The 19088-nt window shown below is 37.5% G+C and overlaps 1 protein-coding gene and 1 long non-coding RNA gene across 7 annotated transcripts in view; one reads left to right on the forward strand and one right to left on the reverse strand.

Annotated features, from left to right (window-relative positions):
- LOC126488326 (uncharacterized) overlaps positions 1-9240 on the forward strand; it is a 78306-nt gene extending 69066 nt beyond the window's left edge. For 2 of the 3 annotated variants that reach the window (XR_007588654.1, XR_007588653.1), the window contains 5 exons: positions 1108-1389; positions 4079-4268; positions 4750-4917; positions 8102-8230; positions 8562-9240. This is a non-coding gene — a long non-coding RNA (uncharacterized lncRNA). Of the gene's footprint in view, positions 1-1107; positions 1390-4078; positions 4269-4749; positions 4985-8101; positions 8231-8561 lie in introns of those variants that run through there. The other variant, XR_007588655.1, reaches the window with a different exon arrangement.
- Tank (TRAF family member associated NFKB activator) overlaps positions 1-19088 on the reverse strand; it is an 83404-nt gene that overhangs the window by 17057 nt on the left and 47259 nt on the right. For all 4 annotated transcript variants that reach the window (XM_050121693.1, XM_050121701.1, XM_050121687.1 and 1 more), the window contains exons 3-4: positions 16868-16976; positions 15214-15332 (exon numbers count right to left, since the gene is read on the reverse strand). In XM_050121693.1, coding sequence (XP_049977650.1) covers positions 15214-15332; positions 16868-16976 — 228 coding nt within the window. The remainder of the gene's footprint in view (positions 1-15213; positions 15333-16867; positions 16977-19088) is intronic.

Here is a 19088-nt window from a genome sequence, read left to right on the forward strand (position 1 = left end):
ATGATTCTCAGCGGAGGAAGAGAGGCCACTCATGTGCTACAGAGCGGTAGCAATATTTGGAAAACAAATGTCAAAGAGGTGTTTGGAGCCCATAATTCTGTACCACGAAGAAAATCAAAAAATTAAATCTCTCACTTAGGAACCCAGAGCCACAGTGTGTTACTGGGTGGGGGCTGTAGAGATGGCTCGGCGGTGAAGAGCCCTGGTTACTCTCCCGGAGGACTTAGTTTCCAATTCTCTGCACCCACATGGTGGCTCACAACCATCATAACTCCAGTTTCAGGAAATCCAACACCCTCTTCTGGCCTCTGCGGAGTGTATGACTGTAATACACATACAGAAACGCAGACAAAACTCTCTACATAAAAATAAAATAGTAGTGTTAAAATTAATGAACACATGAAAAGATGCTCAACATTGGTTGTGATTGGGAACAAGAAATAAAAGCAATTATTATACACTCACCATAATGGTGAAATCCAAACCACAACCACCACCAATTGCTGGTAAGGGTTTGGAGCAAGGGGGTCACACATCCTCTGCTAGCAACATGACCAGGCATTGCTAAGTATGTCACTGAGAGCTTATCAAGATCCTCCTGCCTCAGCTTCCCAAGTGCTAGGATTATAGGCATGGCTCAGTTTACATTTTGAGACAAGTCTTATCTTTGTTATAGCTGATATAGAAAGTGGAAGTATTTGTATATTTTCTTATATTTAAGTAACCTAAACCTTTATTTATTTTATTTTATTTTTATTTTTACTAATTTATTGTTGGGAATTGAGCCCATGACTTCAAAACATCGAGGCAAGTACTTTACCACCAGTGAGCTATACCTGCAGCCCTAGGAAACTAATTTAAATAGAGGGGTAAGTTCGCAGTGACATACATAGCAGTGCCTGCCATATTATGACAGTTTGCACGAAGTATTCCTTCTAACTTTAGATGGGATCCTTGCATGCAAAAATGTTTACTTTTAGGTGCTTGGGCAACTCAGTTGAGTCAGTACCAATTCATATAATTCCTGAATTATGTTCAAGAAGATTGTTCTTTTAAAACAAAAAAGAGAACTACACTTTATTTTTGGTAATTTTCTTTTTTTGACAGGGTTTCTCACGTAGCAGTGACTGTCCTTGAACTCCTGCTGTAGACTGGCCTTGAAATCACAGAGATCTGCCTGCCTCTGCTTCCTGAATGCTGGATCAAGGCGTGATTTTAAGGGATCTGAAAAAGCCTGGGTCAAAACCGGTCTCGCTGAACATAGCGGACAAGGAGGACTACTGAGACCTCAAGAACAATGGCAACGGGTTTTTGATTCTACTGGACCTATTGGTTTCGTGGGAGCCTAGGCAGTTTCGTGGATGCTCACCTTACTAGACCTGGATGGAGGTGGGTGGTCCTTGGACTTCCCACAGGGCAGAGAACCCTGATTGCTTTTTGGGCTGACGAGGGAGGGGGACTTTATTGGGGGAGGGGGTGGGAAAAGGGAGGCGGCGGTGGGGAAGAGACAGAAATCTTTAATAAATAAAAATAAAAAAAAAAGAAAATGGCCAACTAGAACTGACTGTGTGGATCGGGCTGGTCTTCAATTCTCAGGGCCCCTTCTGACTAAGCATCCTGAGCACAGGGAGTACAGGTCCACGCAGGAGAGCTACTTTTACTCTGAGCAATGTAAATCAAGAAACCCACCAAGGGGGGAGAAGGTCGATAAAGGGTGATAAACTGTGAAGCTACAAATGTGAGCTGGGGAAAAGGAAACATGAGTTGTGGAAAAAGAAGCAGAAAGCAAGGGATTCACGTTCATGTAGATTTTTTTAGAATTTAAAGAATTAAATATTAAAAGACCAACTGAGGCTGGATATTTCCATATGAGCTTCAGATATAGTGAAACAAAATTCTTGGCGATATCAAGGTTTAACTGAACTAAGGAGAAAGCAAAAACAAGAGAAGACCCAGAAAATAGGACCAGAAAAAAGTACAGGAATGAGATAAGTATAAAAACAGGGGATTGTAATTGATCTGAACAGATTTATATACACGTAAAAATCTATGAGGAGCAAACTACTAGGAGCCTGGTCTGCTACGCACAAGACAGTGTGTGAGGCAAATCCACTGCCAGCGTGGGAACAACTCCAGGGCAAAACGGGATTCATCCCAGGGTTTTGAAGGAAATAACAAGTTTTATAAACAATATATAAAAAAATTAAACACCCTAATTACTTCCAAGTTCTTTACAGGATTCTGGATTAATATAAATCCACCAAAATATCTATCAATTCAATGATACTTTTAAAAAGTTAAAAATACTTCATCTGTATATAACCATTATGACTTTAAATCTACTAACATCACATTGAAGAGTAATATTTTTCTATTACCCTGTCTTTTAAGCCCTTTTCTTTTCATTACATTCTACATATATCTTTCTGAATTTACTTTGTTAAAAAGTATTTTATTATTTTATATGAATGGGTTTTGCCTGTATGTGTGTCTGTGTACTACACCCATGCCTGGTACCTTTGGAGGCCAGGAGAGAACACTGGATCTCCTGAAACTAGAATTACAAGTGAGTTGTGACCTGCCATGTGGTTGTTGGAGGATCAAACCCAGTTTCTCTGGAAGAGACTGTGCTCTCAAGTGCACAGTCCCTTAATTTACATTCTTAAGGAGTATAAATATTTATTTCTGGAGGTGAATTCTCATGCAAAATAGAAACCACATATTTTAAGTAGCCATTTTAAATATGATTTTTCATACCCCTCTCCCAAATGCTCCTTTTAAACTTAATTGATCTAGGAAAACTCTTTACCTGTAATTTAATGTACACAGTATTCTTATGATCAATCTTTATTGTCAACGTGATTAGATTTAGAATCACCATGGAAACACAATTCTGAGTATGTCGATGAGTGTGTTTCCAGAAAAGTAAGGGAAGACTTGACTTAAATGTGCCTCCCACCTCACGGGCTGAGATCAGAGATGATCATAACAGGAGAACAAAGTGCCTGCATTCATCGCTCCTTGCTCCCTGGGTGCATATGCAGCTGACTGGCGCCAGGCATGCATGTGGTGCACATACGTACATGCAGGCAAAACACGCACACACATAATAAAAAACAGATACCACGAGTTTTAAAGACCCGGCTCTATTATTTTGTAAATTCAGTTTTAAAAAAATGTGAAATGATCTCATTATGTAGCTGTAGAAGAAATAAAAAAAAACTCAGTTGATGTTTTATTCTATTGCCAATGGAAAATGTAGATTAGATGTTAATATTCTCCATATTTTTATATTTCTCTTTTTATTTGGACAATTAAAAACTTTGACAAAAAGATGCCAACTCTTTTGGTAGCAATAGTATTCATTTTTGTATCTTACATTTAATAAAACCATACTCAAAATACAAAATAAAAACCCTTTAAAAATTTAAAAAGAATATGGAAATATGACTAATGGCAAAGAAAAGAATCTTTCAGTGTGAGTCTGCTGTCATAACTAGCAAGTCTGCCTAGTAAGCAGGACAGTTCAGAGTATAATGTGTTAGGTGCAAATGACAACTTAGGTGATCCGCCCTCTCCACCTCTAAATTTTAGCAATGTCACTGAAGGGATTATAAGGCCCATTAAAAAAAAAAGTCAAAATACCACATTAGGAAAAGTGCTGGAGATCCTGTGGTTAAACAAAGCTAACTGGCTTTTTGATCCTCATAGAGTCTCTCTCTCTAAAACATTTATTACATTAATTCACACACGTATGTGTGATGAGTGAGACTTGTGCGTGCCTACCAGGGCAATCTTCTTTCACCAAGTAGGTCACAGACTTGGTGGAAGTACCACTGAGCGACTCTGCTGTCCCACTACATGCATTCTTAAATCCAGAACTGCGTATACTAAGCAAGTATTCTACCCTGAGCTAAATACGCCTTGTCTCCACAAAACTTCTACTAGATTACAGTAAAAAGGTAAAAATCAGCATTTGCTATGTTTATAGGTAAGTAACTTGTAGAAGAATGTGAATAAAATAGTCCCACACTAGCTCAGAATTGGGTATAATGAAGTTTTTTTTTTTTTTTTAAAGGAGGGACTCACAGATCACAGTCCTCTGAACGGGGCAACAGGAACTGAATCCAGCAGCCAGGTGAGAGAGGAGAAAGAGAGGAGGCATGCAAACACACACCTTTTTGGTGCCCAAGGCCATGCCCAACCTGTTCCGGCCTCTCAAAGGCCACTGGCTGAAGGAGGTTCCCAGCAGTAACTGGAAACAATTTGTAAGTATAACTTAATATATAAAAATTATCCAATAAATGTGAAAAGGAACTATGAGAAATCATTGTGATCTTCATGCATTCTTTTGTTTGTTTTGTTTTTCGAGAGAGGGTTTCTCTGTATAACAGCCCCCACTGTCCTGGAACAAGTTCCTGTAGACCAGGTTGGCCTCAAACTCACAGAGATCTGCCTGCCTCTGCTTCTCGAGGGCTGGGACTAAAGGCAAGCGCCACCACCACCTAGCATCTTCACGTACTCTTAAAGTTGATGAAATGCGAGAATCTTCTTAGTATTTCTCTAAGAGGAAATTGCAATCTGTCTTAACCAGTGAGTCTCAACACAGAATTGAGGACCCCTGCCTGTGAATCCTAGGATCCTTTCAAGATATCTGCAATTGGAGAGACACGTCTGTCCCAGGCTTGTGTGTCCTTGTACATGTCAAGAATTCAAGCTCTGACTAGTCTTTATCTGGGCATTTTTCAGGACTATGTTTACAGACAGTCAACTTGAAAGACCAGAAGTTCCCCCAAAGATCCAGCTGAAATGGTGCTTGTTTTAAAGTGCAGGACTCCCAAAGCTAAATGTTCCTTTCTACCAACATAACCACAAGCATCCATGCAGGCTCTCCTATGTAAACCTCCTCCTGCCCAGGTGAGAACAAGGCAAATGCATTCTTGCTGTTTGCTACTTTACAGCTAATAAAGACACCTTTCTCTACCATGGTCTATGATTTCTTTTGGCAGCTGCAAAATGGTTAATGATTAAACTCACATGGTGCCATCCATTAGCTAACCTACTTTCACAACAGCGTTAAGATGGTATGTGCAGTGTTTCCCGAACTGGCACCTACACTGACGGCACTGAAGCAACCATGAGAGAATCTGCTGACGTTCTCTTCAAGTGCAAGGGTTGTCTTGGGGGAAAAACTTGTGTAATGTTTGAGCTGCAAGCTGAACTAGTCACTTTTTTTTTAATAGAATGCTATTTTCACTTCAAAGAATGAATGACATGCAGGCTATGGTTATTCAGACATTTTCTCAAAAGCAAATGAAGCTAGCCTGTCACTTTAAGGAAAACAAGTGACAAGACTTGTTGCCAATAATAAAATTTGAGCTTTCAAGTGAGAATTAAAATTTGGAAAAGTTGTACCTGTTATAGTAAGTTTGACAGCTGCCCAATAGCTAAAGGTTCCTGTGGTGTGCTTGACGATTATATTAAATTTTATTTTTAAATATCTAATAAGTCAACACTTAGAAGATCTATAATCTATACAGTTCAGTAAATCAATATTCCCCAAATGGCTAGCTCATTATAAAACCATATGAGTAAAAAGACAGTCAAAATGTAAGACAGACCACTGACTTTTAAGTAGGTGAGAAGTTCACTGAAGTGGCTCCAGATGTTTAAGAAACTGCTGAGATGGCATAGCAGGTAAGGGCACTGTCATCAAACGTGACGACTGGATTTCATCCAGACTGCTGCATGTTGTTTTCTGACCTCCACATGTGCACCATGGGGTGTGTGCACACACATGCCAACAAAATTAAAAAAAAAAAAAAGGAACTGCCTCTTACCAACATTGGTGCATTATCAAAGAACAATACCCACAACAGTTAAAAGCTTTCCTGTACAACTATGTTGTGTACATGAGGCTGGATTCTTAGCATATATTTTAAGGAAGAGAACATAAAACAAAACCAAAATATGACAAACTGAATGTAGATGTATTCTATAACATTGAAAAATAATACCTTCAAACTAGATGTGAAGAGCTTTTAGGATGACTGAATTTAACACAACAGCAAGAGAAACTGATTGTGTTGCTGGGGTGGGTGGGATGGGGATGCTGTTCCTTACCTACTGAGGTTGTGAGAGGAAACAGTCTTTTCATGTTTTAGCACGAGAAGCCAAGGTAGGAAAGAGTATGCCAATTCCATTTTGCAGGCTTTACAATTAAAAAGGGGAAGGAGGGTGATGTGGAAAAGGGACAATTTGGGGGCATAAGGAGAGAAAAGAAAGCCACACTAACATATTCAAATTTACTTAAATGTTAGACAGAAGATGTCACTTCTCATTTTCTTTTTCTAAAAATTATTATATATGTGTATATAATTATATTTGCATGTATATAATACTAACTTAAATTTAAGGAACTTATTAAAAAGCTTTAGCTATCAACATTTTTCTTAGAATTTGTGATATTTAATTCTGTAACTCTAGAAAAAAAAACTTTGAACTGAATAAAAATAAAACTGGTTCTACCCTTAGAATGAGACATTTGCTTCCACTGAAAAGGCTAGGATTCTCTAACACAGTACACAAAAAAATACATCTTTCTTCAGTTTTCTATAAGCACCAAGATGGCATGTACCATCATTTATCAAATCCAGCTACCATTTCTAGATAATAAAAGAGGGGAAGACAAAGGTGAGCATTAATAGGACACTGAGGTTTTAATTTTTTTAAGACAGGGTTTCTCTTTGTAACATTGGCTGTCCTGGAAATAATTCTGTAGGACCAGGTTGGCCTTGAACTCAGAGGAATATGTCTGCCTCTGATTCCTAAGTGCTGGGATTGAAGGTGTGTGCAGCCACCACTGCTTGGCTGACAATATTTTTAACATTTGAGTAACTGTCAATTTTATTGCAGTCTCTTCTCTTAGAAAGCTTATGTATAGCACTATGCTTCGACAAAATAATTCAGATCTAACTTTATGATGGAAATCACTTGGTAATTAATGTCTTGTTGAAAAGTTTGAATTTTAAGTTTTGTTTAAATGATAAGTAGTATGTCTGCCATCTATCTGTATGTTATGCTCTCTAGATACAAAACCTGGACTATAATATATAGCAACTTAAACAAAAAAGGCTGTTTAAGAGACTTGCAACAGAAAATGTTTCTAAAGTACTGAAGGAAGGTATGGGGCCCAGCACTTAGATATATAGCCTACTTTGGAGATCAGCCAGGAGTTCAACACAAGCATGAAGATGCCACTCAAGACCTAGACCTGCCTAGTGAATGTTAGAGGAGGTTGCCTGTTTGTTTCCCGGCTGCCCAGCAGCTCAATCCTGAAATAATCACACAGAAACTATATTATTTAAAACACTGTTTGGCCCATTAGCTCTAGCTTCTTATTGGCTACTCTTACCTCTTAATTTAACCCATTTCTATTAATTTGTGTATAACCACATGGCAGTGGCTTACCGGGTAAAGTTCCAGTGTCTATCTTTGGTACATGGCTTCTCACTGACTCCACCTCTCTTTCTTCCAGCATTCAGTTTAGTTTTCCCCACCTACCTGAGTTCTGACAAGACAGTTTCTTTATTCACCAATGGTATTTACAGCATACAGAGGGGAATCTCACATCAATCTAAGATTCTATAAACTACAGAAGGCCAGAAAGCTTAATGGTGTTCAACTTTACACCCTTGCCAAAACTGTCCATCATAAAAACTGAAGCAATATTGCTGGTTGGCTTTTGTCAACCTGATACAAACTGAAGTCCCAGAGAAGAGGGAATCTAGATTAAGCACGTGTCTCCATTAGTTTGGCCTATAGGCAAGCCTGTAGGGGCATTTTCTTAGTGGTTGATGCTGGTGTACCATGCCTGGGCAGGCGACCCTGGGTTGTATAAAAGAGCATACTGAGCAAGCCATGGAGAGCATTCTTCCACAGTCTCTGCTTCAGTTCCTTCCTCCAGGTACCTGGAGTTCCTGCCCTGACTTCCCTTCATGATGAACTACAACTTAAGATGAAATAAATCCCTCCCTCCGCAAGCTGCTTTTGTTTGTAGTGTTTATCACAGCAAAAGAAAGTATTTACTTTTATTTAACAGAGAAGCTGGTAAAGTACCATGGGGTACTGCTGTGACACACCTGACCACATTTGTTTTGGAAGAGCTGTAGTAGCATTTGAAACTCTGAGCTGCAAAAAACACTGAGTACTCAAAGCTTAAAGGCACAAGGTATGCGCACACAATGGGGAGGGGGAGAGAGGAGGAGGGCACATTTTCACATAATTTTATTTATTTATAAATATTTTCAATTTTTAAAATTGCTTATAAAAATTAGTAACATGCAATGATTTTTCAGTTCTCCTAGCATTCATCACCCATTTACATTCTCATAAAAGTCTATATTCAAGTTATAATTTTTCAAATTCTTAACATCATAGGACATGGTGTTTCTTCCTTTTGAGTGTAGTCATAGGATTCAGAAAACTGAATTCATTGCCATCATTTGATGGGAGAGCTAACCCTCTACTCTACTCCTCACTATTAACATTTTCCTTTCCAGACTGTAACCTACAATGCCTGTAATACTTTAAATATATAAATGAGGATTTAGGTCTTTGTTCCTGGAGCAACCAACAACTTCTAATGAAACCGTGGAAGTGAAGGTACGTGACTCTCGTGACTAGGTCACGGACAGTACTTGCACTCTACTCTTGGATCCCTTACTTTAAGGAAAGTTAGCTGCCAGGCTATGAGTAGACACCCATATGGCAAAAGCCTCCTGCCAAAACTCATGTGAATGAGCCATCTTGGAAGTACATCCTTCAACAAGTGAAGCCTTCAACCTGCAATCCTTGCCTACTTTTGATTTCAACAACATGAGAAATAGTGAGCCACTACCATCCAGCTAAGTCACTCCTGAGTTTCTGATACACAGAAATTGAGAAAATAATTTGTTTTTAGCTGTTAAGTTTTTAGTAAGTTTAGGGTAGCTAGTTATATGACAGACACTGTAAAAGATACATAACTATAGGGGTAAACAAGAGGGGGAAACCCAGTTATTAACGTTAAAATAGGCACATTCTTTCAACTTTAAGTAGAATCCTAAACATTATCTAATGATAGGGCCTTGTTGTCTTGACAAGGACTCGTGCATACTCTCTGTATAGAGATAGCACAAGCACATGCTGAACTATAAATACAATTTTTATGGCTGAGTGACTGCAATACTGGAGACTGAATTCAGGATGCATGTATACTAGGCAAACACTCAACTGCAGAGCTAAACCCCTAACCCAATTTTAAGCTTTTTTAAATTAATTAATTAATTTATTTATTAAAGATTTCTGTCTCTTCCCCGCCACCGCCTCCCATGTCCCTCCCCCTCCCCCAATCGAATCCCCCTCCAAGTCAAACTTTCTCAAGAGGTCTCCTCACCATGTATCTCTCATTCCTTTGTTTCATGATTCATGTCTCTAGGCGGCTACACAATTTGTAATTTGTAATTTGTCAGTGTCCAACAGCCTTCCCTCTCTTGCATATTCTAACAGAAATAGTTCAAAGAAAACAAATCTCCAAGCCATTCATCAGACATAAGGACAAAAGGACTCTCGGTGGCTAGTAGTATGGCTAGTAGTAAATCCTTCTCTTACTGGTTAAAGTCATTTCTGTTAATAATTCATACAGAAATCTGACTGATTAGAAGTACAACTTCTAGAAAGAGATATTTTATTTAAATATCAACATATTAAAGTATATCTTATCCATTCCTCTTTGCTTTCCTATTCTCATCATGCAAATGTGTACTTTTACAAAAGAGTAACTAAATGTGCATTGCCTTCATTTTTGAAAAAAAAACTAATATAACAAAATATTTCAAAGTTATATTCCTAGGATTCTATTCTATACTCATCTGTATTACCTAAAAATGAATTTAATTATAACTTATTAAATACAGATCAAAACATATGCAAATGCAAAAGATTTTAACTTCAATTGCTTGTTTGGCCAATATTTTCTCTAAGTTCAGACCAATTATTTTACACCGAATATATTGCCAGCTCTCAAATATGTAATAAATTTAATTATCCTTAAAAACACATTATAGAACCATAGTAATAAGAACAGTATGACACTGGCACATAAACAGACAAGAAAACAAAAGAATAAAACAGAGACCCAAACATGAGTATTCACAACTACAGCCATCTGATATTTGACAAAAAGTGAAAAACATACATGAGAAAAGACAGCATCTTTAACAAATGGTGCTGGGAAAAACTGATGTCCATAGGCAGTAGAATGAAATTAGAGCTGCTATGGGATAATGCTCTTGTACCCTGTAAAGATTTGTCAGTTGTATTGGTTTAATAAAACACTGATTGAACACTAGCCAAGCAGAAGTATAGGTGGGACAACCAGATTAAGAGAATTCTGGGACGAGAAAAGGCTCAGTCTGCAATCACCACCCAGACTCAGAGGAAGAAAGATGAAAATACTATGCTGAGAAAAGGTACCAAGCCATGTGGCTAAACACAGACAAGAATTATGCATTAATTTAAATTGTAAGAGCTAGTTACTAATAAGCCTGAGCTAATAGGCAAACCAATTTATTATTAATGTAGTTTTCTGTGTGTATCTTTGGGACTAAATGGCTGTGGGACAGGGTGGGACAGAAACGTCTGTCTACAAGACCTCTATGTTATCATCCTGAAAAAGAAAAATTCAAGTAGATCAAAGACCTCAAATTTGAAACCTGAAACACTAAAACTGCTAAAGCAAGCATAGGTGGTAGCTGACAAAATACAGCTGGCTAAAATAGAAAGGACTTTCTGAATAGAATTCTACTTGCCCAATAACTAAGGCCAACAATCAACGACTGGTACTTCATAAAAGCAAAAAACTTCTGCACAGTCAAGAAAACAATCAAGCAAGAGAAGAAATCCACAGAATGCGAGAGAATCCTTGCCAGTATATATCTGACAGGGGATTAAATGAAGAATATACAAAAAACTGAAAAAAAATCTAAAGAGTCAAAGGAACAAATGAACCAATGGAAAATGGACTAGTGAATGGACTAGGAATCTAAACAAAGTTTGCACTAGAAAAAATAATGACGGCTTAGAGATACCTCAAGAGGTATTTGTTATCCTTGGCAATAATGGAAATGCAAATTAAAATTACTTTGAGATTCCATCTTCCCTAGTCAGATGGCTAAGATCAACAAAACAACTGCCAAAAAATGCTGGTGACGTGGAGAGAAGACCTATCATTCACCAGGAATGCAAACTAGTGTAGTAATTCTGGTAACTAGTTTGGAGAATCCTCAAAAAGGAAAAATAAATCTACCATATGATCTGCTATATCACTCCTTGGCACATAGCCAAACGACCCGACATCCCATTCTACACACCCTGCTCAGGTATGTTCACAGTCATCCTATTCACAAAAGTCAGAAAATGGAAATAACCCAAAACAACCTTCAACAAAAACATGGATAATGAAAACATGGTACATATATACAATGGAATACTGTTCACCTGTAAGAAAAATGAAATCATGAATTTTCAAGTAAATGGAAAGACTTAGAAAAGACTACACTGAGTGAGGTAACTCAGACCCAGAAAGACAAACACATGTTCCCTCTCAGCTATGGTTTCCGGCTCCAAATACTCAACATGGAGTAACCACAGAAACTAAAAGTATAACGAAATCATTGTGTGTGTGTGTGTGTGTGTTGGGGGGCAGTGGTCAGCAGAGTACAGGTGAGAGAAAAACTAGGAAAAGGAGTAACAGGGAAGAGGGTAGTCAACACAGAGGGAGGAGGAAAAGGGGACAAATAACACCAAAGATTGTTTGAGAAAGCCTCAAGGAATCATATTATTTTATATTTACCTAAAATTATACATGCTACATAAGTATTTATGTATACACACATACATATTCATATACACTAAAGGAAGTTAAGCCACTTGGGCTGACAATGCTCCCCTCAAGAACTACACACTAACAAAAATCTAGCACCAGGTATAAGGAACTCTCCTTTTGAAAGGTTGGTCAGGACTGTCCAAGCGACTCCCCAGACAATACTTGTTTCTCTCGCAGAAGGTGAAGGCAGGTTGAAGACACCTCACACTTAGGACACAGGACTGGATGACTAGAGCGGGATCTGACCAGAAAGTCTCTTTCCTGTGGTCTTGCTTCCCTGATTTCAGAATATTATGCAAGATGGTAGGGTGGGGATGGGGGCACAACATATAATAGCTGTAATACCTATGAACCATGACAATTACCAGCACGCACGATACACATTCAGGTCTAATAAGTGGCACTCATGTCAGTGGCAATCAACAGCTGTATAATAGGACTTAAGGCCCACTAAACATCAGGGCAATCATGATGGGTACAGGAAATCCAGCCAGCTTCCTGGGGCTAGGGAGGTCATGGACCTTAGAAAATAATCTACTATCAAACTTCCTTAGACCAGCAAAATTCCTTACTCCATTCTAAATCTTATTCTTACACCCACAGATAAGTACAGCTACCACCCCAAATCAAAGGAGCTTCTCTCTTTAGCAGACAGAAACCATCAGAGAACCGCAACTGGACACAGTGCAGAGATGGATGGACAGTGGGGAGCCCAGCCCTGATGGGCACGGCTACACCACTGCTTGTGTCTACAGGGAGCCTAACAGAAGAGGGAGTGGAAAAACCGTAAGAGCCAGAATACCAGGAAGTCGGCTGTGAAACATCTCTCCAGGAAATGGCGGCATAAATGAGACCAGAACGATGGTAATATTAGTGGACATGTTAACTTTTGTGAGGAAATATTTGTGGGGTCCCACTCCTAGACAAAGAACTATAGGCAACCAATGACTAACAAAAGAGGGATAATTAGCCTCTCCCAGCAATAAGCCCATTACCGGGTTGTCTAACTAAGAATGGTCAGAAACCGTGTATACACAAAAACTGAGAATGGGTTCAGCAAATTATGTATGTATGTATACACACTATATAAAATCAAAGAAAACATACACACTATATATAAAATAGTCAAGGAAGAAGTTGCAATTAATTTGATAAAGGGGGCAAGTGAGAGTGGTTCAATGGAGGGTGGCTAGGAAGGGCTTGAGGGAGGAGCAGGAGGGGGCAATGATGTAATTCATTTCAATTAGAAACATTTTGAAAAGAAAAATAAATATGAACATAAAAAATAGATTTCTTGTTTATATACTCAGGGTTCACTAGCCCTTTGGATTGAGATACATAAAAGAAGAAAATTTTAAAATAATTTTAAATTTTAAAGTCTAGTTTTATTTCTATTAAATGGTTATAGCACAAGAAAATGAAATTCATGAGCTATTCAAAGAATTAAATATGGCTTTTACATATGTCTCTCTCTTTTTTTTTTTTAAGATTTATTTATTTATTATGTATACAACACTCCTTTCATGTATGTTTACATGCCAGAAGAGGGCACCAGATCTCATTATAGATGACTGTGAGCCACCATGTGGTTGCTGGGGATTGAACTCAGGACCTCGGGAAGAGCAGGCAATGCTCTTAACCTCTGAGCCATCTCTCCAGCCCATCATATGTCTCTCTTTTATTAACAAGGATAATGATGATCATCACTGAATTGATATTTACTCCTTACCCAGAGCTTATTTCCTTAGGCCTTTTCCATAGTCTGCCCTCAAATACAGTATAATTGGCACAGTATTATTAATTCTTTGGATATAAGCTAGCCAAGCAAAGGAAGCTGAAGGAAAAAAAAAAAACAGAAAATAAATCTAGCATCATTTTTGTCTAACCATCTACCTCAGTTTAAATTTTTATTACTTTGCTAAAACTTTCATCTCATTACATGCTTATGATGCTTGCGAGGAGGATGGGGAACCACTAGAGAACCTGGGGAGATGGCTCGGCAGAGTGCTTGTATGCAATCATGAGGACCGGAGTTCTGATCCAAGTACTCAAGTAACAAGCAGAGCGCCTGTATCTACCTGTAACCCCAGCACCAGCCGAGGTGGAGGTAGGATTGCTGGGTCTTTCTGGCTTCCAGCCTAGCAGAAAATGCAAGCCCCAGACTGAGAAAAAGACTCCCACCTCTGGGACTATGGAGATGGTTCAGGGGTTTAAGATAATTTTTTGCTCTTTTAGAGTACCTAAGTTTGATTCTCAGGGTCTACAGAGTGGTTCACAACCATCCTTCACTCCAATTCAGGGGAATCTGATGATTTCTTCTGGCGTCTATGGGTACCAGGTATGCATGTGGTGTATATGAAGGAATACAGACAAAACACTCACACACATAAAACACACAAATAAATCTTAACGGTGGCAGAGAGTAACAGTGGAGGATACTTGGTATTCTCTTTTAGCTCTTGTGAGTGTGTAACAGGCACAGGCACCCATACACAAAGAGATGCAGACACACACAAACAAAACGAATCCTTAAAAAAAACACAGGAAATATGAAGCTTAAGCTTTATTTTAAATATAAGTAATTCTATTGAGGAGGGTATGCCATGTTTGCAAACACGGAACTTGGTTTAGAGTTCTAGTGATAAGGGCTGGAGAGAAACGGCTCACTAGTAAATAGTATGCACTACCCTTGCAGAGGACCTGAGTTTGGTTCCTTGTACCTACTTCATATAGCTCACAAGCAACTCTAACTCCAGATCAAGGAGATTTAATGCATCTGGCCTCCATGGGCATCTGCATACATGTGCATATATCCACATATAGATACCCACATAAATGTAATTAAAAATAATAAAATAGAGAGAGAGACAGCTCAGTGGCTAAGAGATGATTGCTTTTACAGTGAACATGGGTTCAGTTCCCAGCACTCACATGGTGGCTCACACAGTTTGGAGTTACTTCCAGGAGATCTGAAACCTCTTCTGACCTCTGAAGGCACTGTGTGCAGACAGTGCACACATATATTTATATACATAAAACTAATTAAAACATTTTTCTTAAAAAAATTCAGTGGTAGGTCATTGCCTAAGAAAGTTGAAACAAGGAAGATATATTGCATATCAGCATTTAAATGTTGGTTTCTGCAGAAGCAATGTTAGGGAAAAAATATATATTACCTACTTTCTTCTATGTTCTACCCACTCAAATTGTGAGAGCATATAGACTAAATGGGCTGTAAGTCTGTGAAGCCTTACTCTCTTAAGAACGAGTCTGACAGCACTTCCTACCTTTGACTGCTTGTCTCTCAGTGTTCCTAGTTTCACTTTATCATGTGGTTCATCAAGAGTCAAATTATTCTTCCTTTTTTCACTGTCTTCAAACAAAGGTACACAGCCATAACTGTTATCTGTAAGACAAAATACTTCTACATCAGAACAAAACCCTGGAAAAATAATTAGAATAAAAATGAAGCCAGGCATGGTGGCACACGTCTTTAATCCCAGTACTAGGAAGGCAGAAACAGGCAGATCTCTATGAGTTGAGGCTACCCTGGTCTACAGAGCGAGTTCTAGGACAGTCAGGGGGTTACACAGAGAAACCTTGTCTCAAAAAACCCACAACCAAACAACAATGAAAAGCCAACAAACAAACCAAATAAACAAAAACATATCTCAGTAATTTCAAAAGAATAAATTATAAGTCCTAGTTTTACAATATTCAATATTTATGTAATATTTACCTTGGCAAGTTGCCCATTTAGAGTTTTTCCTTCCCACTAAACACTTATTTTCCCATGAGCCAATGGTAAAATATACAGAATTCAGAAGACTAGAATTAATTATGCTTTTTTACATTTTACTTATCAACAGCTAAACTAGGAGGGTGATGGGGCTGGGGATGCACTAAGTGCTCCACCCAAGCTACACTCCCAGGCCAGTTAAACTTTTAACATCACTTTTTAGGTGTGCATTTCTTGTTTAAGATAATTATACCTGAAAAAAAAACTCTGCTTATAGAAAATTAGAAATGTAGTTATGGCTGGAGAGATGCTTGGTTAAGAGCACTGCTGCCCTTCCCGAGGACCCCATGGTGACTCATGACCATCTACTCACTCCAGTTCCAGGAGGTCTAACACTCCTTCAGGTTTTGGTAGGTACTAGGCACACATGTGGTACAGACTCATGATTCAGGCAAAACATCCATAAACAAGTTTTAAAAATTTATTTAAAAAAAACAAAAAAGCTATCTAATTTTCATTACTTGTGAACTTTTCTAATTAACATTATGGTTTATCTTTTGCTTTTCTACATATAAACGCAATGTTTTTCTGTACACATGAAATAAATTATATTTATTTTTATATCTTACTTTGCTGCAGACCATGAACCTACATACTGATGGCAAGTTAACAATTATTATCACTGCTTTTCTTGGCTACCCAGTTGTTTCACTGAAACTTACCTTTTTTGATTGTTTACTCAAATGACATTTAAATGGAGGGAAGCATAGGACAGGAATGGGAAGGGCACAGCACATGTTAGGCTATCTGAGAGCTCAGAGGCCTCTTCTGACTTTTCATCTCTAGAAATCTATGGTGACGTACAATGTATGTCCATCTTCCAGCACCTACACACCTCATCTTATCCTTTTAGGGCTGATACTTTCATCTCAAAGGCACCAACTTTTTAAAAAGCTTTCTGTTATTCACTGGCAAAGTGCCCTCTAGGAACTTTTATCAATCCAAGGTTTCAGCCTATAGACTTGTGAGTGTCCACTTCTCCATGTCCTACAAATTTCAATTAAATAATCATAATGTATAGTTGTACTATGCTTTCTGCATCAGTACTAATAAAGCACAAAAATAGAAAAACTCAAAATTTACCTTTTCTCTAAAGTTCAGAAATACATTTAAAAAAGGAAGAAAAGAAGAAAGGAAAATACCTCGACTGGAATCCACCAGAAGTAGCTGTGATTTTAGCTTGTCAATAAGAGTTTGTTGAAACGACAGCTGTTCTTGTTGCTCGCGTATTCTTTGTTCATAGCTCTCAGTCTGAAGGAAAAAATAAGCCCAACCCAGTTAGCCTGATACTCACTGACAGATGCATTTACTGTCTATTAATAAGCACAGGAGCTGCCTGAAGCCCAGGTCACTGAAAAACCTATTTACAGGTCACTGACTGGCTCCAGGGACTGACTTGTGATCATCATCATATTAGTAACTTAAAACAATTAGAACACTATAAGATTTTAAAAATTGCCTTATTCAAAGATTTCAGTCAAGAGATTGACACTATGTTTTCTTGGTCTTTTAGTAAAGACAAATGTACTGTAATTTGAAATTTAATACTTGTTAAGTAAGAAAAAAACTTAAGTGGATTTTGCATTAAAGTTGTGCTTTAAAAATACATATCAGTCTTAAGATAAACTTTTATCTTTTAAATAAATACTGAAATTAATTTTAGAGTACAAACCCACAAAAGAAGTAGCTAGAAGTAAATATTAAGAAAACCAAAGGAACAAATATGGATTCTGAAAGTATAGTGTCCAGAAACAAGAATACCAAGGTTAATTTTTATTATATAAAAATATTACTTATAGATTTTAAGTGGCATAATCCCCTTATATTTTTATTCCACCCATCTTGTTACTTTATTATATTGCCTGTGAAAACAACAATGAAAATGACATATGTATTAGGAATATAGACATATAGATATGTTAATCTTCAAGAAAAACCTGAAAATGCTGTATAACAACTAATTAGTACATTCTTAAAAGTTATATTAAGAAACCATACTATAAAAGTCTTTGCCTCTTTCTACCACTGGAGGAACAAATGACTAAATATAAATTCCTTAAAATATAAAAAGAATTTTAATAATTATTGCAACCTCTGGTATGTACTAGATGTTTGATTTCAATTGACTAAATCAAAAGTTCACAATTAATGAAGTATTATTTTCAGAACCCAAGTAAGCCTAAAGTTCTTTATAAAGATTTGTTCCTTAAGCTTCTAATACAAATTTAAGAAATCATAAATAAAAAACAAAAACAAAAAAATTTAAGAAATCAAAGAAAAATAACACACCCAAGTAAAAGAAGGACTTTTATACACAAGACACTTCAAACGTGAATAACTTACAGAGCAGGTAAGCAACCCCACTGGCATGTTAACTTTGTATGTTGTGTGAGGCCAATCTTACATAACTTGACATCCCCAACAGGACTCCACAAATTATGTTAAATGTATGCTGATTATCATAAGTAGAAGAAAGAATCAATGCTGAGTCTCAGCATCAGAGAATTCAAGCCCAAGATATTTAAGTCTAAAGCAGAGCCACGCTCCGAGAGTAAGACATCTTATCCTTACATACACTGGCACCCAAGCTGCTGGAATGAGTGTGGTAAGCTGACTACAAAAAGGGTGCAAACATTAGTTAGTTCTTAATACCTTAAAATTATCTGGGCTACATACAATTCATGAGGTGAAAGAGTCAGCAATATGTTAAGGACTTCCCTATGTACTTCATGCATTTAGGACATTTTTATTTCAAAGAACTCAAAATTCTTCATAAACATCAATAAGTAATTTCAATAATTACCTATTTTTCACTGTATCTGGATGGGCATATATATTCTACTGCTGTTCAGTGAGCAAGTAAGCAGATTTTAAAAAGCAGAAAATTAGAGATAGGCTGAGAATAAATGCCTAAGTCATTCAAGACTCAGCCCATTCTTCATTTATTATGCTTTCTCCCCAGTTTTAGTGAAGAAACCAAAAGACCATGTATGTTCATTTGGAGCCAACTCAGAACACTTCTGCCAATTAATTTTCATCTTCTCTCTCTAGCTTAAAGATACACTTCAGCACATCTGCTTATAACATATTATAATAAATAATGTATTCAATAGTTGGAAAAGTTAATATATCAATGGCTATCTCACATAGAAGTCTTGAACTATTTCTTAAATCAGATGGTAATGTATTTTAAAGTCACATATGCTGAAAGTGTAGTTGGACAAATAGTAGAGCATGTCCTGGTCATTTCATGTAGTTGTTTATGGTAGTTAAAGAATTCTTGTCTTATCTTCATGTCTGATGAGCAGAGACTACTTGTTTCTGTAATCACTAGTATCACACAGTGTCTGGCATATATTGAGG

Source organism: Alexandromys fortis, unplaced genomic scaffold (genome assembly GCF_014885135.2).
Source record: "Alexandromys fortis isolate MF-2015 unplaced genomic scaffold, M_Fortis_MF-2015_v1.1 scaffold_8_9099976_23576923, whole genome shotgun sequence".
Classification (NCBI taxonomy): domain Eukaryota; kingdom Metazoa; phylum Chordata; class Mammalia; order Rodentia; family Cricetidae; genus Alexandromys; species Alexandromys fortis.